Source organism: Schistocerca piceifrons, chromosome 1 (genome assembly GCF_021461385.2).
Source record: "Schistocerca piceifrons isolate TAMUIC-IGC-003096 chromosome 1, iqSchPice1.1, whole genome shotgun sequence".
Lineage (NCBI taxonomy): Eukaryota > Metazoa > Arthropoda > Insecta > Orthoptera > Acrididae > Schistocerca > Schistocerca piceifrons.
In genome coordinates, this window is record NC_060138.1 from 876,348,241 (window position 1) to 876,373,083 (window position 24,843).

At 40.3% G+C, this 24,843-nt stretch overlaps 1 protein-coding gene across 1 annotated transcript in view; it reads left to right on the plus strand.

Annotated features, from left to right (window-relative positions):
* Window positions 1–20,628, plus strand: part of LOC124716404 (nucleosome-remodeling factor subunit NURF301) — a 274,017-nt gene extending 253,389 nt beyond the window's left edge. The window contains exons 37-39 of the mRNA XM_047243171.1: window positions 10,728–10,923; window positions 11,011–11,095; window positions 18,751–20,628. Of these exons, the coding sequence (XP_047099127.1) occupies window positions 10,728–10,923; window positions 11,011–11,095; window positions 18,751–18,953 (484 nt within the window). The 3' untranslated portion in view covers window positions 18,954–20,628. The remainder of the gene's footprint in view (window positions 1–10,727; window positions 10,924–11,010; window positions 11,096–18,750) is intronic.
* Window positions 20,629–24,843: the final 4,215 nt, after the last annotated feature.

The window sequence follows — 24,843 nt, forward strand, 5'->3', positions numbered from 1 at the left end:
CATATTCATACTGATACAATCATCCTCTCCAAACTGTTCCTCTACTGTACACAGTATGTGTTCATATCCTTCTACATTTAGTGTTTACATAAGTGCAACAAAGGAACCACCCCTAATCACCCTACCCCTGCAGGTCCGGGGTTTAGAATAGGCCCAAGGTATCCCTTCCTGTTGTAAGAGGCGACTAAAAGGAGACTCGCTCTTTTCGGTCCTATAAGTTCAGGTCCTGTTGTATGGTTTGACCTGCCACTTCGAAATTCTACAGAAGTGCAGGTCATATGGGGAAGGACATCTTACGTGGTGCAGGAGTTATCCACGCGCCCTTAGATTCGATCTTCTAAACCTCCTGTCATGGCTTTGCATATCTCAACCTGCAATTCAACTATTTGGGTGAGGACACTTTCCGGGGTATGTCATCTTCTTCCCTTGTCTCCTGTCCTCTTTCGCCCCCATGACTATTGGATTTCTCTGCACCCAATATCCAGCATGGTAGCCAGTTTGTTGTGGTGGGGCTGTCATGTACCCATTAGGTGCTAGGGTAGCCCCATGACGACACAGGAATCACACTTCTGATGCCTGAGCTGTAAACTCCCCAAGTATGCCTGTCTTCCTGGGGCATCAGGACTCCTGGAAATGGCCATCATGCCAGATGGCCTTTGCTGTGGCACCATTAGGGAGAGCCCCTGATCAGAGTGGGTGGCATCGGGGTGGATGACCCGCAATGAAGCGGACTAAGTCATCTCTTGCTGGTGACCATACAGTGCCAGCAGCCTGAAAGAAGGGCAAAATCGAGGACAATGCTGACAGGTATGACCCTAAATCGTTTCCCTCCCTTGCTACACCATGGGAGAAACGTAGGGCTACAGAAAGAAGAGAGCCATATTCACCTCGGTATTTTGTCTGTAGCAGAATGGACGGGGACTCCTTTCTGCCTGTGAAGCCTCAGTTCATGAGGATAAGTTTGGGGAAGTGACAGTGCTGTCCAAGATGAGAAGCCGTGCAGTCTTGATTCAGACAGCACCCCCAGCCCAATCCCGGGCATTATTCTCTTGTGACTGGCTGAGTGAAATACCTGTTTCCATCACTCCCCATAAAAGCCAGGGGATTATTTCCCATCCGAACCTCCTCTTGCAGTCTGACAATGAGCTCCGCACCAATTTAGAACAGCGGAGTGTTCATTTCATCCAGCACATTTACAGGGGACCCAAAGACAACAGGGTTGCTAACGGTGCTTGGCCTTTGAGGGTGATTCATTGCCTGAAAAGGTCAAGGTGATGTTTTACCACTGTGACATTAAACCATACATCTCTTCCAATATGTGGTGCTTTAAGTGTTGGAAATTCAGGCACATGTCTTCCTGCTCCACTTCCAACGCCACATATTGAGACTGTGGATATGCGCTACATCCAAATACTCTCTGTGCACATCCTCCCACTTGTATCAGCTGCGGAGAGCAGCACTCCCCCTGCTCTTCAGACTGCACAGTACTCCAAAAGGGGCGGAAAATCATGGAGTACAAGACCCTCGACCGGTTGACTTACCAAGAGGCTAAACATAAATTTGAACAATTACACCCCGTTCGGTTGATGTCCACATACACCGCAGCTACATTACCATATCCTTCGCATGTACCAGTCGTACCACACTCTGTGCCACAAACAGTGGCCCCTCTGGGCCTCCAGAATACATCTGCCCCTTTGGTGGTAGGGGGAAAGTCTCCTTCCATTGCTCCCAAAGTACCTGCTTCGGTAGCAAGGCCCCCTCAAATGCAGGGGACATTGGTCCCCACCCCCCAGCCAGAGAAGCAATGGCCTCCTCCTCCTCCTCCTCTCCTGCGGAACGGGTCCCTTGGGACCCTCTCTCCCAAGGTCTCCACTAATGCCACAGTGGACGCTCGCCAGTGCCTAAAGAACCCAAAAGCTGCTGGACGAAGAGCTTCACGGTCTTCCTCCGTGCCTGAAGCTACTCCAGAGAAGTCCTTCCAGCAAGCCCCTAAAGAGAAGCGAGAGGGCAAGCAAACAAAGAAGTCTGCTAAGAAAAAGGACCCTCCGGTGGCCACAACACCACCACTCCCTACCAGTTCTGCACCTGCTGGTGAGTCGGAGATCTCAGCATCCCCTGAGGACCTGGATCTGACTGATGCTTCATCCACAATAGGAATGGATACAAATACTCAATTGGTGGCAGCTGGTGACCCTGAGGCATAACCTGCCTCCTTGCATGCTTCATGCCTTCCCAGCCTCACGATAATGTCATCCTCCTGTGGAATTGCTGCAGTTTTTTCCACCACCTGGCTGAGGTACGGCAACTGTTCAGCTTTACACCTGCTTTCTGCATTGCCCTCCAGTAAACCTGGTTCCTGGCAATGCGGACCCTTGTCCTTCGCGGTCATAGGGGATATTACAAGAACTGTAGCGACTATAATGGAGTGTCTGGTGGAGTTTGTGTCTATGTCCTGAACTCAGTATGCAATGAACCTGTGCCCCTTCAAACCCTTCTTGAAGCTGTAGCTGTCAGGATAAGAACAAAACAGGAAACAACTGTCTGCATTGTATATCTTCCTCCAGATGGTGCAATACTCCTGAACGCATTGCCTGCACTGATTCATCAACTCCCTAAACCTTTCCTACTTTTGGGAGATTTTAATGCCCATAACCTCTTGTGGGGTAGCACTGTGCTTACTGGCTGAGGTAGAGATGTTGAAGCTTTACTGTCTCAACTCTACCTCTACCTCTGCCTTTTAAATACAAGTACCCCCACACATTTCAGTGTGGCTCATGGCACTTATTCAGCCTTTGATTTATCCCTCTGCAGCCCAGGACTTCTCCCATCTGTCCACTGGAGAGCCCACTATGACTTGTGTGGTAGTGACCACTTTCCCATCTTCCTGTCACTCCCCCAGCGCTATTCCCCTGGACGTCTACCAAGATGGGCTTTAAACAAGGCAGACTGGGATGCTTCCACCTCTGCTGTCACTGTTGAATCTCCCCCACGTGGTACCATCGATGTGGTAGTTGAACAACTCACTAGAAGGATCATTTCTGCAGTGGTAAACGGGCTCCCTTGTTCTTAAAGGTGCCCCTGGCGAAAGTCAGTACCTTGGTGGTCGCCAGAAATCGCTGAGACCATTAAAGAGCGTCGTCGAGCTCTACAGTGACATGTGGCTTCCTTCACTAGAGCACATAATAACTTTTAAATGGCTCCGTGCCCGTGTTCACAAGCTTATAAAAAGACATAAACAGGAGTGTTGGGAGAGGTACGTCTTGACAATTGGGTGCCATATGTCACCTTCCCAAGTCTGGACGAAGATCAGACATATTTGTGAGTACCAGACCTTGACAGGTGTTACTGACATTAACATCCATGTCGTGTTTTCTACCGACGCAAACACAATTGCCGAGAACGTTACTGAGCACTATGCTTGAGCCTCCGTGTCAGAGAATTATCCCCCAGCATATCGCACCCTCAAACAGCAGATGGAAAGGAAAGCCCTCTCGTTCACTGAACGTCACAGTGGACCCTATAATGCTCCATTTACAGAGTGGGAGCTCGTCAGCATTCTTGCACATTGCCCCGACACAGCTCCTGGACCATATTGGATCCACAGTCAGATGATCAAACATCTCTAGTCCGACTACAAGCGACATCTCCTCGTCATCTTCAACCGGATCTGGTGCGATGGCGTCTTTCCATCGCAGTGGTGGGAGAGTAACTTCATTCCAGTGCTCAAACCCTGTAAAAACCCGCTTGATGTGGATAGCTATCAGCCCATCAGCCTCACCAACGTTCTTTGTAAGCTGTTAGAACGTAGTTGGCGGTTTTGTTGGGCCGCTGGCTCCAGGCCAGCGCGGTTTCCTCCAGGGTCGCTCTACCATTGATAATCTAGTTTCCCTAGAGTCTGTTACCCGAACAGCCTATTCCAGATGCAGTCTCTTTTTATTTACGAAAAGCCTTGACTATGGGAGTCTGGTTCATGGTTAGGCGGCACCCTCAGTGTTGCATTTACACAACCCAGTGCACCACTGTGGCGTTCGACTGGGAACAGGAGCTTTTAGGACTAGTCCAGTGAAGGTTAGGCGTGCAAAACTGCTTGCCAGTTACATTGCACACATTTGTAGTTCTCCTGATCATCCGAGTTACCATCTCCTTTTCCCATCCACGGCAGTTCATCTCTCACATTGGAGGCCGAGGTCAGGGCTTACAACTGTAGTTTGCATACGATCCCTTCTATCTGAACTGGAGTCCTTGCCTTTACTACCTATCCTCGAGGTCCATTTGCATACACCTCCATGGTGTACACCTAGGCTGCGGCTTCACCTGGATCTTTCACACGGTCCTAAGGTCTCAGTTACACCCGCGGCTCTCCACTGTCACTTCCTCTCGATTCCTGACATGCACCAGGACCATGAAGTGGTTTACACTGACGGCTCGATGGCTGATTGTCACATTGGCTTCGCATGGAGGACGTGTTGAACAACACTCCTTGCCAGAGGGCTGCAGTGTTTTCACTGCAGAGCTGGTGGCCATTTCTCGTGCTCTTGAGCTCATCCACTCATGCCCTGGCGAATTGTTTCTCCTCTGTACTGACTCCTTGAGCAACCTACAAACTATCGACCAGTGTTATCCCCGCTATCTCCTTTGGTAGCGACCATCCAGGAGTCCCATCTGTGACCTGGAACGGTCCAGTCATTCCGTGGTGTTTGTGAGGACCCCGGGCCACGTCGGAATCCCAGGAAATGAACATGTCGACAGGCTGGTCAAACAGGTTGTACGGAAACCTCTTCTGGAGATCGGCATCCCTGTAACTGATTTGCGATCATTATTACGCCGCAAGGTTTTTCTGCTTTGGGAGACAGAATGGCATAATCTCAGTATGCACAACAAACTGTGTGCCCTTAAGGAGACTATGAATGTATTGAAGACCTCCATGCGGGCTTCTCACAGGGACTCCGTGGTTCTCTGTCGGCTCCATATTGGCCATACATGGCTGGCACGTGGCTACCCCCTCTGTCACCTCGGTGTCACTGTGGCTTACATATGACTGTCGTCTACACCTTGCTGGACTGCCCACTTTTAGCCACTCTGCGGCAGACTTTTAACCTTCCCAGGACCCTCCCTTCAATGTTGGGTGACAATGCCTCATCAACAGATTTAGTTTTACATTTAATTCATGAGGGTTGTTTTTTTTTTTTTTCCGTACCATCTAAGGATGGACATTTAGCCTTCTCTCTGAGGTCGCCAACCTCCCTCCATTTTAACTTTGTCGCACTTTCTTCGCATTTGTTTGTCTTGGTGGTTACCTTTTCCCTACATGTGTTCATCTCGCCTTGTCTTTTTTGGGTGGACAGTTTGATGTGTTGCAGAGTCGTTGGCTCATAGTCTTTTATTATTATGATCAGCGAGCCCAGCCATCTGCTCTGTGGTTTTAACACCTTCTTCTACTTTTCTTTGTGGTGTATGTTTTCTCCATTTTTTGTTCATTCCATTCGTTTTCTTTTTAGATGTGGTGTTCGGTGTTTTTGTACCTTGAGCCTTGCTTGCGTCAGGAAAAAGGGACTGATGACCCTGTAGTTTGGTCCCTTTATATCCGAAACCAACCAACCAACCTAATCACCCTAACCATCGAAAACACTCCCATACCATAACAGCACCACCACCACCACTACCACTACCACTGCCACTGCCACCACCCTCACCACCACCACTGCCACCACCTCCTCCACTGTTGGTACTACAGATGATGGGATGTAATGTTCTCCAGGCATTTGCCAAATGCAAATTCTTCCATCAGATTGTCACAGGATATAGCATGATTTATCACTCCAAATCACTCGTTTCCAGTCACCTACTGTCTAGGCATTGCTCTTTGCACGATATCAAGTGTTTCTTAGCATTGATGATGGAAATGTGTGTCTTACGAGAAGCTGCTTGACCATTGTCCCTTTTCTTTTTAACACCTTACACTCAATCATTCTGCTAGCTGGACTGCCAGCACTATGGAACTCACAAATGATCCCTTCCTCTGCTTTCATGTGATTTTTTTGTTTTACTTTATGTTCAACCAGCCTTCACAAGTGTTGTGGTCCCTGTCCATCAGCACACGACACCTGCCTGGTCTTGGTTTAGTTGTGGTTGTTCTTTTACATTTCCACTTCATAATCACATCACCAACTGTCAACTTGTTGACAGCTTTAGAAGAATTGAAGTGTCCCTGATGGATCTGTTCCTCAGTTGATATCCAATGATCATTTGTTTTTGAAGTCACAGATTTCTCCTGACAGCCTCATTCTGCTGTTACTGCTTCTCTGCTGACAACACATTACTGTTGACAGATATACCTTGTCTTGGGACTGAGATGTGAGGTGTTTGAGCAGATAGTTGCTGTTCCTCCTGTTCCTGGCTGCTGGTGTTAATAGTGATGTCTCTTTAATGGGTTGTTCTGATGGTTATCTGACACAAATAAAGCACATGTTGCTAGCAGTTATTAGAAGCCTTGATCTTCCACTTCATCTTTTTCTTGTTGCTGTTGTAGGATATACTGGTCGCGAGGGTTGGGCGGGCTTTCTTCTTCCAGACCAGTATTCCTCCTGTATCCACTTGACTGAGACATTGATGATATGATGACATCCCACAATTCCTTATTCAGCAGTGAAATCTTGTGTCTTATGGGGTAGGGAGGTTTAGGATAATTAGTAGGGGCGAAGGGGTTATCAAGGTGAGAATTGGTACTGTCACGGAGTGGCAAGCAAGCATCTGGTTCCTCTGCTGATGCAGCCTCTTCCCGGGAGGCTGCCACAGTAGGCATTGTCTGTGTGGCAGCATCAGGCATGTTAGGGGAAGACATTTCTTCTTTTGCCACCTTCAACCTTCAGTTCTTCCTTCAGCAGCTGCCACTGGCAACTGACATCTACGACTTCTGCCCATAGTGCCACCCTCCTCAGTAACAGCTTTGAGGTGGCCATCACGCCATCAGAAGCCCCATTCAATTTAGCATACATGTTGTCTTCTTCTTCTTCTTCTTCTTCTTCATCATGGAAGTGCGGCGTACTTCTCCCTCTTGAGTGTGGGGTGGAGTGGGGGGGGGGGGGGGGGCTGCTGCATCTTGTTCCATGCTCCATAAGACCATCTCTTCATGTGTGGCACCCTTACTTTTTTCGTTGGCTGCTTATTCCCACAGCTCCAGCTCTTGATGTAGTGGCAGCTGCATGCATTGACAGCGTGAGTGTCACCACAGTTCACACGTGTCAACAACATCTCGTGGTTTGTCACACTCGTATGTATCATGTGCTTTCACGCATTTCAAGCGTGCAACTGTGCCCTGCAGAACTTGGCGATGTGCCTCAGTTTCTGGCAGTGATTGCACTGCTTTTTCTTTGCCTTCCTCTTCTTGCCGTCATGATGGTTCCCAGCCAGCTTGAGCAGGAACTCAACCACGGTGGCAACTTTGCCTCCCTTTCCACATACAGACATGTCAGGGTGTGTTGGTGAGTGCGACGAGTTGACCCGCAGTGAGTTGAGTGGCAGAATACTTCTCCCTGTCTCATTTTGTACTGGTGGTACTCATGACATCTGCTGGGCAATTTTGCATTACATGGGGGTGTCCAGATTCTTTTGGTCAGATAGTTGAGTATAGAAATTCCTCATGAATACAGGTTTGAAAAACCTTTGTTAGTGAATCACATGGGTTTATTTCTAATGTTTATTGTGAGACATTTCCTGAGCCTGCATCTCATGCTTTGCCATACTGTGTTGATAATTTTTGGAGTGCATTATATTTGGTCAAACCCACTTTGTATATGCTCCCTCAGAACACCGACATTAGGTAAAAAGAGTTGAATACCCCAAGGATTTTAGAAGTGTCTAGTGGTAAAAATCCATTGGATTCAAATCTGATGATTGAGCAGAACATGCAGTAGATCCCCCTTGAGTAGTCAATGATTCAGAAACTGGTGACTGAGATGCAAGTAAGGAAGAAAGTAAGTAAAAATGCATGTCTGAGGTGCTGTACACAATCAGAGGCACTACAAGTAATTCCTGTCATAACTTGCTAATGAATGATTTTCAGATCCTTGTTTGTATGGACTTTTTGCTATGTTGAGAACACATCACATTTCTGGACACAAATCATAAACATTCTGTATGAATACTGTGCAGATGACTCTGGCACTTTCAAAATTACCTGCCATTGTAATACAAAGGCTGTCTCAAAAGTAGAGTATACTTCGGTATTTAGAAAAATGTATAGAAAAAAAATGTTTTATTAATTTGAAACTGACATATAAATACTACTTTTTGTCAGTCTCTGTACAAATTTAGGCACTTTCATAGGTATGAACAAGCTTCAAAATTCCATCATCATAAAATTCTGCCACCTGAGACTTCAACTAGTTTTATTTATTTATTTACATGTCAAGTTCTGTTGGACCAAATTGAGAAGCAACACTCCAAGGTCGTGGAACATGTCAGTACATGAAATTACAACATAAAGGTAATAACAGATAAAAATAAAATGTTTATGAATCCGAAAAAAATCGATCCATAAGTTTAAGTAAATGCAATCAACACTACAACAAGAATCAGCTTAATTTTTCAAGGAACTACTCGACAGAATAGAAGGAGTGACCCATTAGGGAACTCTTCAGGTTTGATTTGAAAGTGCATGGATTACTGCTAAGATTTTTTAATTTGAGCGATAGCTTATTGCAATTGGATGCAGCCGTATACTGCACACCTTTCTGCACCAGACTTAAGGAGGTCCAGTCCAAGTACAGGTTTTATTTTTGCCGAGTATTAACTTAATGAAAGCTGCTTATTCTTGGGAATAAGCTAATATTATTAACAAGAAATGACAGCAAGGAATACATATATTGAGAGGCAAATGTCAAAATACCCAGACCTGTGAACAGGGGTCGACAAGAGGTTAGTAAACTCGCACCACTTATTGCCTGAACCGCCCTGTTCCATGTTGTTGAGAAAGCACTGCATGAAGGTCATGGAACGTGTCAGTACATGAAATTACAACATAAAAGTAATAACAGATAAAATAAAAATTTTATGAACCCTAAAAAAGTCAATCCATAAGTTTAAGTAAACACGATCAACACTACAACAAGAATCAGCTTAATTTTTCAAGGAACTCCTTGACAGAATAGAAAGAGTGACCCATAAGGTAAACCTTCATCATTGGAAACAGACAGCAGTCACTGGGTCCTAGATCCGAACTGTATTACAGAAGGGGAAGCACCTCCCACTAGTAAGCAATGAGTACTTCTCGAGTGCAGTTTGCCATGTGTAGTCGAGTGTTGTCATGGAAGAACTAAATTTCTGAACTCAGCTTTCTGCTATTCTTATTTTGAATTCCTCTTCTTAAGTTTTCCAGAGTTTGACAGTTTTTTGCAGCACCATCATTGTGAATCAGTGGTTTTCTTGGATCTTCTCATTGACCTTTACGACCAATTCATCAGCCTCAATGCTTGGCATCCACCTTGCTCTTCATCGTGAACATTAGTCCAGCCACTTTTTAACCTTATGCATCAGTGGCGCACTCCACCTTAAGTGATTACATTGCTTGTGTACACTTCACACATGTGCCGATATATTTCAATTAGTTTTTAGTTTCTTGCCAACAAAAACTTACCGCACTTCACAACTCGTGAGATTTTCAGTTGTGGCACACATTTCAAACTTTTATTGTGGAATAAGGGGGAACAACATGAACCTCATGCTGTCACAATTAGATGCTGACTGAACAGACAAATCTCAGACAAAAGCCATTCCACCTCCTCCCATTGTTCCTGTAGGCAAAAATGTAATCTACTTTCTGGATAGCCCTTGCACGTGCTTGAGGATATCTGAAAGTGGAGAATTTTATGAGTAACAAGTCATAACTTTTATAGAACATGAATAAATATTGAAGTTAATCACTTAATTTTTAACCCTTTGGAGCTGTGGGAAAAGCAGATGACAATGATACAGAAAATTTATTGACACTTGTAGATTTATTTATTTATTTATATCTACAAACAAAGATGATGTGACTTACCAAACGAAAGTGCTGGCAGGTCGATAGTCACACAAACATACACACAAAATTCAAGCTTTCGCAACAAACGGTTGCTTCATCAGGAAAGAGGGAAAGACAAAAGGATGTGGGTTTTAAGGGAGAGGGTAAGGAGTCATTCCAATCCCGGGAGTGGAAAGACTTACCTTAGGGGGGGAAAAAGGACAGGTACACACACACACACACACACACACACACACACACACACACACACACACACACACACATCCATCCGCATATACACAGACACAAGCAGACATTTGTAAAGGCAAAGAGTTTGGGCAGAGATGTCAGTCGATTTGTACATTTGTGCACAAATGAACCATTCTGTAACAGACCAGGAGACACTTTCAGATAATATTACCAGCTATTTTATGTCCATAATATCGTGCTTTGCGATTGGTTTTTTAATCTTTGTTGCGCAACAGCCTTAAAGTAGTTGATTGCTCTGCCCCCAACAATAATTGAGAGAAAAATCCAGGAAGTAAATGCAGTAAAATAACAATAATGATGATGATGGTGAATACTGCCACAGAAAATACTAATACCGTATACAATAATTTGATAAATACCTTTTCTTGATTGTTATTTTCATGCATAATCTATTCACAATTTTACCTTCAAGAATAATTTCATTGGGATATCTCATTATCATTAATCTTTCTAGGTTTTATATTTGCTGCGATCGGTGTCAAGATTGGTTCCATGGTCGATGTGTTGGAATCCTGCAGTCAGAAGCTGACAATATAGATGAATACATCTGTCCTAATTGTCAGCGAAATTCAAACATAAATTTTGCTAATATGAAGAATTTGAATTCTAAGGACTTCGAGGGCTTGAGAAAATTGATAAAGCAATTACAGGTAAATATTATTTGTAAATGTTTTAGTATATGTGCGGTAATAATTATTTATCTCTAAATATTCATGTTTTTTTCCATTAATTTGTAGGCTCATAAAAGTGCCTGGCCGTTCATGGAGCCTGTGGATCCAAATGAAGCACCCGATTACTATAAAGTAATAAAAGAGCCAATGGGTAAGTCCAGTCATGCACAGTTTGAGTTTCATGTTTTGATATTAGAAAGAGATTTTAACAAATACCTGCTAATTTCAGTTTACCACATCTCAGAACTACCTCATTTCATAGCAGGTAATGAGGAATGGTTATTTTACAAAGTGCTTCACATATTCAGAAAAACGAGGGCTCATTTTCTGTTATATTCTTCATTTAATTCCTTAAGCCATTAATTATTAATATACAAAGCTACTATCAATAATAAATGGCTGCCTTATATAAAATTAATAGATTTATTGTTATATCTTGCATACATAAATCATTAAACAAAACTTAACAAAACATTTTAATAACAATAAAACCTTCATTCCATTTAACATATTCATTATTTCTCTTTTGGAAACTCTAAATTAATCTTCTACTCAGCTTAGAACGTCAGCTGTGGATATTGCTTCACTTTTCATAGTGTGTTGCCCTTGAGGACTGATTAGATCAATTTCTTGCATTCATAGTACAGAAGCTTTTGCATTATTTTAAACATCTACAGGCATTCCCCCCCCCCCCCCCTCCCTGCCCTCCAACACTTTTTTAATTCTTTTGTAGTGTCAAATTTGAGCTCTTAGGTTCAGGTGTCCTCTGTGTCTCTCACTGCCCATTTTCAGTATGCTTATCATAAGAATTATTTTCCGAACTAAGTTTACTTGCTTGAATCATGTCCACATTCTGTTTTCCAACTTTCATTCTTATTAGTTTTTTTAATTGTTTGGTCAGCTTTATTACCATAAATAAATCAGTAATTGCTGACTACATATATATTAACTAAGTAATAGTAATTATTCATAAATCAGATCTCTTTGTACTGCAGGTAAACATAAAAAACGGTATATTCTAAACAGAAAGATTTTGTTTACTGTTTAAATTTCGAACTGACACTATAAGTATTAACACAAAGTATATCTAGGTAATTTTTTAATGAAATCTGTCACATTAAAAAAAGTGCCGATTCAACTAATTCTATTCACTGTACTTCACTTCCCTCTAGAAGAATGTACATGCTATCATTACATTTAAATTATCTCCCCCACCAGAATAAAACATGATCTACTACACTGTTGATGTCTTGTGGCCCACTTCTCAATATAGCTGCCTATTATAGATTTATGATGTCCATGCAGCCATCCATCCACCCACTCACTCACTCGTCACGTTCCACGGGAAATGTTCCTGCTCATTCTTTAGTAAAATTTACATAGAAGTGCAACTTTAAAAAAGCTCCTGCTCATCAGTTAGTTGAAGTATCACTTGCTTGTTTTGGTGTGATTCATTGTTGTGAGTCAAACTTTGGAGTTGTTCAGCTGTATTTTATTAATGTAGTGTTATTTAATAATCCAGTAAGCTGTTTCATTGATGATACTTATAAAACTTCATCTTGCTGTTAAAAGTGCATCTGAAGATGTAGTTGTATAATTTTGAAACCAGTCATTTGAATTAAATACCATCAATAAAACAGTTGAAAGGATTATCCAACAAGCATATATTACTATCTGTTATCTCAGACTGCAAGTTTTATATCTACATGACGACACTGACATTTACAATAGGACAGTAGTTACCTGTGTCCCGTAGAATAGAGGCCATTTTGCATTAGTTTTCCTTGTGTTACTATGAACTTCCCTTTTTCTGCACCTTTTACAGAAGAATCTATTTCACTTAAGGACTGGACATTCACCACAACCATATAATAAATCTCTGTTCAGTTGCCCATTTTCACTTCATCTATCTCAGTTTCAAAATCTGGTTTAGAATTATTGGACTTGCAGTTAAGAAAATAGTTTTGCCTAGTAACACATGCTACACTGTTTCTCAGTATTTGAGGAAGAAGAAATAATAATAATAATTTGTTTCTCCCAAAGTTACAAGGCCAATACAAAGTTGCAGTTTAAGGTTTTGTCATTGTCACATGCTGGTAACGCATAGACACCTGTTGGAATTGCCTGCTGGGATATACGGCAATCATTGAGTTCCTTCTTACTCAGAGATATTGACTGGAAGCGTTCTTTTCCATTTCACTAGAGAGGGGGTATTACATAACTGGCATTTCCCCATGTTAAAAATAAAACAGCTAGCCTTCCACAAATTTTTAATATTGCCCAGCATGGATGCTCAGTGTATGACATCACCACTCTCCTAGCTTATATACCTGTAGAGCTGTGCTGAATCCATAACTAGCTTTGTAAGGGCTCAGAGAGGCAATACTAAGGAAATGTTCAAACAAGGGTTTTGTAAGATACTTCCTTTGTGCCTGAATTTCATTTTTAGGATTCTTGCAATGAATCTGTCTGCCATCTGCATATCCTTCAAAGATTATTATGTTGCTGTACCACTTTAAAATGCAACAGAGACTTGCTCCTAGACAGTTTAATGCCGTACTCATTCCAGTGATTGAGTGGTAAATGTATAGCTGTACAATAATTTGCTCATTCAACATATTTATGTGCACTACATTACATTTTTATGTAGGTATCTGTTTTCATAATCTCTGGGTCCTTGGTTCACATCATTTGATAAGCTCACATGCCACTTGGGCCCTAGTCATTAGTCACAATTCATCTATGACCAATAATGATGCCAGATTCCAGGTTGACAGCATGGCTGTAAACAAGAATGTGAGCTTGAGATCAGGGCTGTGAATGCAAAATTAGTCATAAAAATTATAACTAAACACAGTAAAAACATCAGGAGTTTCTGTTTACAAAACAAATACTTTAAATCAGTTGGTCCTAAATCTTTTTCTTTCAAAAGAAAGGCTGGCATTCTTCTTTCATCTCTGACATGATTTGTTAATGTGAAATACGATTTGGAGTCCACATTCAACTGTACATCTCCCTATGCCTAGCTGGGTAAGTCAGTTCAAAAATTGGAAGTGCTCACAGGAATACTATTTTCAGTGAGACCATGCTTAGTAAACGATTGTCGTGTTTAAATGAATGTTCCAAATTGACGGCAGCTTTGTTTGATTTGTTATCCATATATATATTATAAAAATGGATGTACCTGTGTTATGGGTGCATTTATATCCGTATGTATGTTTCACATCACCTCCTAACCCAGTGGACTGATTTCAGCAAAACTTTGTAAGGTTCTACACATTTCACTTACTGGCTGGAAAGAGTCACTGTGGTGTTAAGAACCTACTACCTACCAAAGGGGTGGGGATGGGGGTGAAAAAGCAGTGTAGACAACGACACAAGCGTACCCATGATTTATACATCCATTATTTGAGAATGAGAACACTTAGTGACTTGTAACAAATTTTACACGTAATTTCAAACCTGTATGGACTTTTGCTTGTTCACCGACCCTACAAAAAGATGAATCACTTACTACATTTTCGCAGTTCATGCAGTACAGCAATTGCACAAAGCAGGATGTCATAATTTATTACATCTTTGTTACAAACTATATTCACGATGCATTTTGAAGATTGTATTTATAGGTACCAACAAAATGATATCATTGTAACGATATGTAGTTCTAGAGATACGTCATAAACACCGAGGTGCATGAAAAACTTCCGCATCATGCTTGATGTTTAACTTTATATGCTGTTGAATTTACCTACAAAAATACATGAAAGTGCTGGGCAAAATTCACTATAGATATATGTGAAATATATCTGATGTGCTTATGTGAGCGAAGCTACTGGTAAAAGCTCATAATAAATTCCTGGAACTATTTCAGGCAAATTTGGTACCCAAATCACTTACAATCTGGAAAGAAATATGGGACAGTAAGAATTACCGACCACCTATGGGGGTGGGGTGATAATGTGGAGAGAGAAGGGGAAGGAGGAGATGAGACTGACAGAGAGATGGAAAGAAATTATGGTCAAAGTTGGGTGAAGAGACAGACAGGCAGTGATGGGGAAGGAGATGATAGACACAGATGGGGGGGAGAGGAGATAAACAGAGAAAGAAAAGAGGAGGAGATGGACAGGGAGAGGGATGAGGAGGAGATGGGACAGAGGGAGGAGGAGGAGATGGACAAAGAGAGGGGGGAGGGGGAGATGAACAGTGTGTGGGGGTGGGAAAAGGTGGCAGAGGGGGGGAGGTGGTGGCCATGGTGTGGGGGGTGGCAGGAGAAGATGGACAATGATTGGGGTGGCAGGAGATGGACTAATAGAAGATTGGAAATAAATGCATACCTAGACAATGCTGATTACTCGGCTAGTAAATTTAAAAAATATAGCTAATAACTGGCATTCAGATGTAGTAAAATCGCTCTTTCAGCACAATTAGAATGTATACGGAATCAGTGACAGTGCGTTTAAACATATTTGTAATTTAATACTGTCAGTTACAGGTTTTGTTATGCTACTGTAGTTCATTTAGTAACTGTGTTTTTCAAATTGTGGGAATTCATCATCAGTTTGTGAAACCCTTAAATTTCAGCAAGTGAAGAACTGTAATTCTGATTGGCATTTTGAGCTGCCACAATATCAAATTCTCACACACATTTTATGTCACCTGCTTTTGGGGGGGGGGGGGGGGGGGGGGGGACACTGAACCTATTACTGTGACCATTTATCAATTTATGAAAATATTTATCATGTGGAATTGATAGATGTAGATAACAAGATTTGCATGAGAATTCTACATTATAGTACAGTTTAAGATATACAGTTGCAACCCTCATTGCTGTGAAAATTGCCCATAGTGGCAAGAAATACAGCCAATAAAATTAATGTTTGTTTTTAATTATTTTCTATTTAATTAACAAAATAATTATTATTATAGTTTTCCATTCCAAGCATTAGTAAATGATCAAGGGACATGGATGATCATGAAAATAAATACTTTTGAATATGTATATAATTGCAGCTTACTCCAGTTAAAGTAAGAGAATACAAACATATATTTCATACATGAGAAGCATATTTTTCTGTTGCTGTTCTTTCTTATTATGACAGGCACTTCGTTTACAGTTAGCAACTTTATATGGAAACTAATGATTCTTACATTCTTACACTTCAGTTGTCTTCCTGATACACAGATATTTATGTAAATGTAATTATTTTTGCTTCAAAAGCAAATATGTTGAATATTGTTCCTATAAGTGGCTCAGATGGAGCATCAGTTGTGGAATTAGTTTCTTTTGTGTTGAGAAATAATTTTATTGCTTTTGATGTTTTATTATGTTTGTGTGGGTTTCCCTTCCACTACAGGTGTGGTGGTTTATTTGGTATGTTAAATAATGCGGGTGTTGCATTCCACATAAATTTCTTAGGTTCCACATTCACTTATTGACAAGGCATTTATTGTTCTTAGAAGAAAATAAAATTTAGGAAACTAAAAAAAGACAAATGTGGTGGGTATTGCCGATTTTGGTGACACTACATATTCTCCCTATTGTAAAAACTATACAAATATAAGAGATCCTATTTGCACCCGTCCTATATTGTATACATAAGTGAAGCTGTCTGACCACTTGGAGCACTGCTGTCGCAATGTATAACAACGAGGAGCAGAAGTGTTGTGACTGTATGTGTTAGACTGTGATCGTACCAAGCAAGGGGTGGACCAAACACAAATTCACATCAGAAATGTTTGTGAAAAACCTTAATATTTACTAGCTTGAGTGGTTATTTTTGTCAATTTTATCTTCCAAACAACACAATTCAAAGTTCATAACCAGAATAGTAACTGGCCACAGATGTACAGAACTAAAATATATTTAACTATCCATGCTTATGGGACTCAAACATAACTAAGATTCATTCTATCCAGAGAGTGCAGAAAGTCAAACATTCTGTGACATTCAAAAAGTGTGTCATTTCTTTTTCACATTGTTTGGTAAATTCTCTCTAATTTTAGAGACCAGTCAATGCTCACTACAGTTAAGGCTCTGGACTGGAATTTGGGAGAACTTGATTGTTGCATAAACTGTTTAACAATATCAAACCCTAATATTAGAGTAGTACCACAGTTAGATTTTCTTTAAAGGTATGTCACCAGAGAGAAGTAAATGAAATTGATGGCAAGAAAAATCAAAATTAGATAAAGAAGATTTAAGGGGAGAGCTGTTAACTCATAATCTTGCAGAGGATTTGGGAGTGTTACAGTTATCATTAAATATTGTTTTACTTACAAAGTTCAACCTTTCCTTTTCTTCATCAATTCTACTCTGCTCAGTGCACTTATGTATCTGTTTTAATTCTTGTGTATTCAGTATGGAGATGTTTTTCTTCTCACAGTGTATCACTGTGTCTTCCACATGTAATTGTGCCAAATGGAGAATGTAAAGACAAGCAAATAGTTTTTACACTGAAGAGCCAAAGAAACTGCTACACCTGCCTAATATTGTTTAGGGCCCCACGAGGATGCAGAAGTGCTGCAATACGACGTGGCATGGACACGACTAATGTCTGAGTAGTTCTGGAGGGAATTGACACCATGAATCCTTCAGGACTGTCCATAAATCTGTAAGAGTGCGGAAGTGTTTAAACTCTGAAGAGTGTTCCTAGACCTGCTCTGTAGCAATTCGGGATTTGTGGGGTGTCACACTGTCCTGCTGGAATTGCCCAAGCCTGTCGGAATGCACAATAAACATGAATGGATGTAGGTGATCAGCCAGGATGCTTACATATGTGTCACCTGTCGGAGTTGTATGTAGACGTATCAGGGGTCCCATATAACTCCAATTGCACATGCCCCACACAAATTACAGACCCTCCACCAGCATGAACAGTCCCCTGCTGGCATGCAGGGTCCATAGATTCATAAGGTTGTCTTCATACCCGAACACATCCCTCCGCTCAATACAATTTGAAATGAGACTCGTCCGACCAGGCGACACGTTTCCAGTCATCAACAGTCCAGTGTCGGTAAAGCTTTGTGTCGTGCAGTCATCAAGGGTACACGAGTGGGCCTTCGGCTCTGAAAGCCCATATTGATGATGTTCTGTTGAGTTGTTTGCATGCTGCCACTTGTTGATGGCCCAGCATTGAAATCTGCGGCAATTTGCGGAAAGGTTGCACTTCTGTCACATAGAATAATTCTCTTCAGTCATCATTGGTCCCATTCGTGCAGGATCTTTTTCTGGCCACAGTGATGTCAAAAATTTGATGTTTTACTGGATTCCTGATATTCACAGTACATTCGTGAAATGGTCATACAGGAAAATCCCCACTTCATCAGTACATCAGAAATACTGTGTCCCATCACTTGTTCGCCGACCATATCACCACATTCAAACTCACTTAAATTGTGATAACCTGTCATTGCGCCAAACACTTGTTGACATATATAGGCACTGCCAATCGCAGCGCCACATTCTGCCTGTTTACGTATCTCTGTATTAGAATATGCATGCCTATACCAGTTTCTTTGGTGCTTCAGTGTATTTTATTTATTTATTTATTTCTGTCTTTTTTAAATTTTACTTTGATGAGTTTTTGTAGAATATGCAGGTCTGTTAATTTTTACTCTTCCACAACAAATTGCCCCTAAGACAATGAATTCTGTTTGTGTTAGTGGAAATCTTAATCTTGAATTTATTTACATTTTGAATAAAGCGTTAAATGCCAAGTAATGAGATTTGTTTTGTTGTTAAGTTGTTACTTTTTTATGTTTTCAGGTACATGCTGTTGGTTCTAATTTATTTGTTTATGTTTCCAGATCTCCAGACAATAGAACTTAGGATAAATGAAAAATCGTACAAGAAGTTAAGTGAATTTATTGGTGACATGACAAAAATATTTGACAATTGCCGGTATTATAATCCAAGAGAATCGCCATTCTTCAAATGTGCAGAATCACTTGAAGCATATTTTGTACAGAAAATAAAGTGTCTACGTGAAAAACTTGTTGAAAACAAGTAATGTGTAGTGAAGTGTACATTTGTGAATATTTTCATTAAATAAAGCTAGTTCCTGAAAACTTTTTTTTAAAAAAAATGTAAATTAAAGAACTATGAGAAAAGTTTGAATATTAGTGTGATTTTCGTAAGTCTTTGTGTGAATAAACATTTATTGTAATATTCGGTAGGAACTGAGGCTTAGTGTTGTATGTAAGTTGCTCTGTAGACTGCTATGGACAGTGAAACTGTTTTAATGAGATTTTTTTCCGTAATGACAAATTTTACGTGTTGTAAGTAGTATATACTGTGGACTGAAATCGTCCATTGAAAATGAGAAGCTGATGTAAGTGTGTAAATTACATTGTACAGTCACGTATGAATGGTTGTAAGTGTGTTGTACATAAAGAGATACTAATATGGATAATAATGTTCCATTTATTGGAATTGCCACAATCATTCATATTTGTATATAGATATATGTTTATGTCTGTGCAGGTGTGTACATGTAATGTGCTAGCACTGTAATCATTTGCATAATGGTACACCATTAGTTGATTATTCACTGATGGATGAGGGTCTCACATACTAGGTGTGTCACTAATGTCTCCTTAAGCAGAAAATATATGTGTTGTGTATCAATTCTGGACAAAAGTGTTATGTTTGTCAACATTTTCAGAATGTTATAATAGATGATGTGCTTCTATGATCAGTTGTGTTGTTTTTAGCAGCAAGTTGACAATGCTACAAATATTTTGAATAGATTAACCATTTCTGGTCAATTGTGAAACAATTTAAATTCTAATTCAGTTCTGTGTCAAAACAAAACTATGAACGAAATGAAAAATTAATTTTCCCAAAAAGTTTCATCTTCGATGACTCATTTTGTCAGGTTTAGTACATTGGGGAGGGAAGTGGCCACCGTAGAGCAACTTTGAAACATTAATTCTCCCATCAGATGTTAAAGAGTGTTATTGGCACTTACTGTATTGCTTAAAAACATTCAAATGTACCAGTTATTGTTAGGTACTACAGTCAGCAACAATAATGAGCTTCCTGATTATTTTTCAATGTTTATAGTAATTATTTGTGTTACAGAGTGATATGATCGTAGAACAGCTGCCAAAATATATGATCATTTTATGTCAATCTTCAGATATCTAAATACCTCTTACCTTACCTTTGTTCTTTTGTTCTGCTGTCAGATAATTTTCGAAGGACATGAACTAAAGTTACACCACATTATAACTTATTTTTATTGTACAGATATCTCTCACAGTTCAGCATTCCTGTGTTCTTTTAATGTTATGTTCTATGTCCTTTGCATGTACCTGAAAATTATTATTTTTAATAAACATGTTTCATATCTGAGAATAAATATCATGCTATGCCTATATGGTCTGTTAGAATGCCAGCAAGTCCCTTTGCTAATAAAAACTAGATTAAAATAAATTTAATTAAATACTTTGATCACACACCATTCCTTATTTAAACATGGATTCACTTTCTTGGTGTTAACAGTCACGTAGTTTGATATTTTAATTGTTTGACTTATTTATGTTATAATGCTGAACATACCTGTTGATTCACAAATGTAACAAATTTCAGTGCCTCAATTACACCATATTAGTCATGTGCATATAAAGTTGTGTACAGATTGGCACAAAGCAAATGCTTTTCATAGAACAGCAATTCAGTTGATTTCCCAGTGCAAAAGTATTTTATTGAACATAAATATAAATACAGTTTTTGTATAAAATGATTATGTTAATCCGTTGTAAAGGCTGTGTCCACCTTGTACATGTCTGGACCCTATTCTCAAAACTCTATTTCCTATGTATTGCCATATGTTTTTTTACATGTGCATTCTTTGCAAGTGGTACTTTTTCAGCCTGTGTTTTGTACAATTATTTTGAACTTAGTCTTAAATATGACACACCCTACCCCCTCCCCCAGAGTGAAATCAGACAGAGGTTGAGTGTGAGCCAGGGAACATTGCCTGCAGGTAAAATTACATAATGAAGAAGCATTTTTCAAACAACTTAAAGATTTTGAATGTAGGAATGCATGCTTTCGCAGTTATATCCGTTAATAACTCATTCTCGGGTTTCAAGCCGCGTCAAGTGATTTACTGCCCACGAGCTTTCAGAAGAAATCTCCTCTGCCATTGTCAAGTGGATGACTGTCATGTGGTTGTTATTGCCGTGCTTATATAGCTGTGCCATCGCTCGTGACATCACTGGTGCTTGGTCTCACTCCATATATGGTAATGTTTAGCCGTGCAACTGCCGGGCCCGCTTCAACTCCCTCAACACCGGATCCCACACTGTACTCAGCTGCAATGCACTGTCTCTATTGAAGGTGTTGTCAGAAATTCTAATCTCTATGGCATCGATTATCACACTATCCCAGAATCCATTAGTCTGTTTAATAATAGACATCTCAACAAATGCAATTCGGTGTCCGTTTTCCAGAGCATGTTCTGCTACAGCTGACTTTTCAGGCTACCTTCGTCATTTGGTCACATGGACAAGAAAACTTAGAAGAGTTCCTGGAGCAACTCAACAGCATCCACGACCACATCAACTTCAAAATGGAAGTAGAGAAGGAGGGTTCCCTGCCATTCTAGGACGTGATTGTCCATCGTAAACCCAATGGGTCTCTAGGTCATAGCATTTACCGCAAGCCCACCTACATGGATCGGTATCTGCACGCCACCAGCTTCCATCACCTAGCACACAAACAGTCAGTTCTGAGGACCTTCGTACATCGAGCTGAAACCGTCTCAGACACTGAAAATTTGCTGAGAGAATTCAGCCATTTACGCAAAGTTTTTAAGGAAAATGGTTACAACAACAAATAGATCTCACAAGCAGTGTCATCCAAGCCTCAGAGGAAGAAGACCCCAGAAAAAGACACAAGCAGGTTGCATTCTTGCCGTTTTGTGGTTCGACAACAGGGAAGATTAGTCGGCTCCTGAAGAGGCATAAAATAGACACAATCTTCAGGCCTCCAGCAACTAATGAAATCTGTAAAAGACTATGTAGGCCTCAGAACGCTCGGAATTTACAAGATACCATGTGGATGTGGGCAGTTCTGTGTCGGCCAGACTGTTCCCACTATTGAACAGCACCGCATAGAACATGAAAGGTGTTACCGTCTGCGCTATTCCGAAAAGTGAGCTGTAGCAGAACATGCTCTGGAAAATGGACATCGAATTGAATTTGATGAGATGTCTATTATTATACAGACTAATGGCTTCTGGGATAGCGTGATAAACAAGGCCATAGAGATTAGAATTTCTGATAACACCTTCAATAAAGACGGTGGATTGCAGCTGAGTACAGTGTGAGATCCAGTGTTGAGGGGGTTGAATCGGGGCCGGCGGTCACGCAGTCAAAACATTACCGTATATGGAGTGGGACCGAGCACCAGTGACGTCACGAGCGACGGCGTGGCTATATAAGCACAGCAGTGACAACCACACGACAGTCATCCACTTGACAATGGCAGAGGAGATCTCTGCCGAAAGCTTGTGGGCAGTAAACCACTTGACGTGGCTTGAAACCCTAGAATGTTTTATTAAAAGATTTTGAAGTTATGTAATTAAAAAAATTGTGTAGTAGTGGAAGGACAGCTGATGATGATCCACAGTTTTATTTACATATATACTTTCCAAATTCTCATCAACAAAACACCATCATCATATGCAGAAATTTCAATTATTCATTCTCAAAAGACTTTGGGTTGGCAAAATAATCTTAAAGAAGCCTTTGTACCCTCATAATTTTGTATAGTGGTTTTTCAACTTGTGTTCACTAAAGCAAACAAAGACAGGGATCACAATGGCTAACAGGCTGGACTCTCATGCAAGAAGAGCAGGATTCAAAACAGCATCTTATAATCCTCTTTTTAGGTATTCTGTGGTTCCTCGAGATCAGTTTTTGGAAATATTTGGATGGTTCTTAATATTTCTGCTCTGGTTCAGAGTTAATCATTAAAAATGTTTACTAGTGGAAGTGATGAAAGCAGCAGTATTATAAGGAAAGATTAGACATTCTAATAAAGAAAATGAAATGAATAAAATTAGCTGGTTTTCATGGTCAGTGATTGATAGGCTGATGCAAGACTACATTTTGAGTTGCTAATGCTGACATGCATATAAATGTGTACAACAAAATGTAAATCTCAAAAAGGTAATGAAAGTAGGTTCTGTGATTGAATCATTCAAAAATTTGCATATAGGCTGCTGCAATAGTGGCCGATAAATTGCATCAGCTTGTCCAGACTTCCATGTCACCTTGTCTCAAATTAATGCTGAAACAGATAAGTATGCAATAGGACAAGATAAATATTATGATTCATTTCAAATAAGAACATTCCAGAGTTTAAGTGATACATTGACATAAAATATGCAGACATTAAAAATACCACACCACCTATCAAAACATGCATCCACACTGAGAACTAAGACAGAAAGACAAGATCCCTCACTAAAGAAACTAGAATCATTTGTTTCAGTAGACATTAGTTCAAATTTGGAGAGTCCCAGATTATATTTACATAATTTTCTTACTATTTCGTGTCGTTCCATCTGTGGAGCGGTTGGTTACCCAATTAATTTATAAAAAGGGATACCACACCGCCCCCTTGAATGGCATTGGCATTGGCATAGTTTATCGCCTAACTTCATAACGCTATTCAACAAGTAGTGAAGGCTGTGGCTGTTAACTGCCTGTTGCCCTCATAATCATTTCTCATTAACACACATTCAAGCTAATAATTCAATAGCTTACTTTATAATACATTGAACAGTGTTTTCACTTTTCCTGTATATGAGTTCATAAATAACAAATGGTAGTTTTATTTACATATGTATTGTCTTTGCTTAGTATGGGAGCCACATTGTCCTTTTCTTTGGAGTACAATGTTCTCAACATACTTATAACAAAGATATTAGATGTTACGCAGTCATTTCATTGCTGTTTAAAAAAACCATAGGTGTTTTATATATGGATCAAAGGTTGCAGTTTTAAATTCTTCACTGATCCTGTATCACAATATATATTGCGTATAGATGTAGAACTGTTGACAGCATAGAGACAGTAGGTGACGACACAGGGTGACAAATGTACCAGTCCAGGGATTAGGACCGAAGCAAGGAGTTGTCTATCCGGACTGGCACATGGTGTTTTATGATGACCACGATGTCATGCAGGTAGACCTCAGGTGCTAAACAGTTTCAGGAATCATTAAACAATTACGCAGTAGAATCAGTGATGCCTCAGCACAATTCATGGTGGTTGTGCTGAAAGAAAAATATTAGACATAAAAATACAAAATTGTTGTTCTTGACATGAAGCACAGGGATTATTTATTTATTTTTTTAGATTGTTGCGTTTTCTACCAAGGGACTTGACCTTTCTTAAAGTTTATTTTGTCTTACTTTGTTTACTACTGTAACAACACAAGTTCTGTGATTGCAGTCCAACACAATGCAGTCTTTATCATCCCAGTTCAACTTATATGTACATACCTAAAAACAAAGATGATTTGACTTACCAAACGAAAGCGCTGGCACGTCGATAGACACACAAACATACACACAAAATTCAAGCTTTCGCAACAAACTGTTGCCTCATCAGGAAAGAGGGAAGGAGAGGGAAAGACGAAAGGATGTGGGTTTTAAGGGAGAGGGTAAGGAGTCATTCCATTCCCGGGAGCGGAAAGACTTACCTTAGGGGGAAAAAAGGACAGGTATACACTCGCGCACACACACACACACACACACATATCCATCCACACATATACAGACACAAGCAGACATATTTAAAGACCACTGGCAAAAACAAAAAGAGAAAATAAGATGACAGAAAAGATTTCGAAATGCAACAGTGACAATAACAAACGTAATT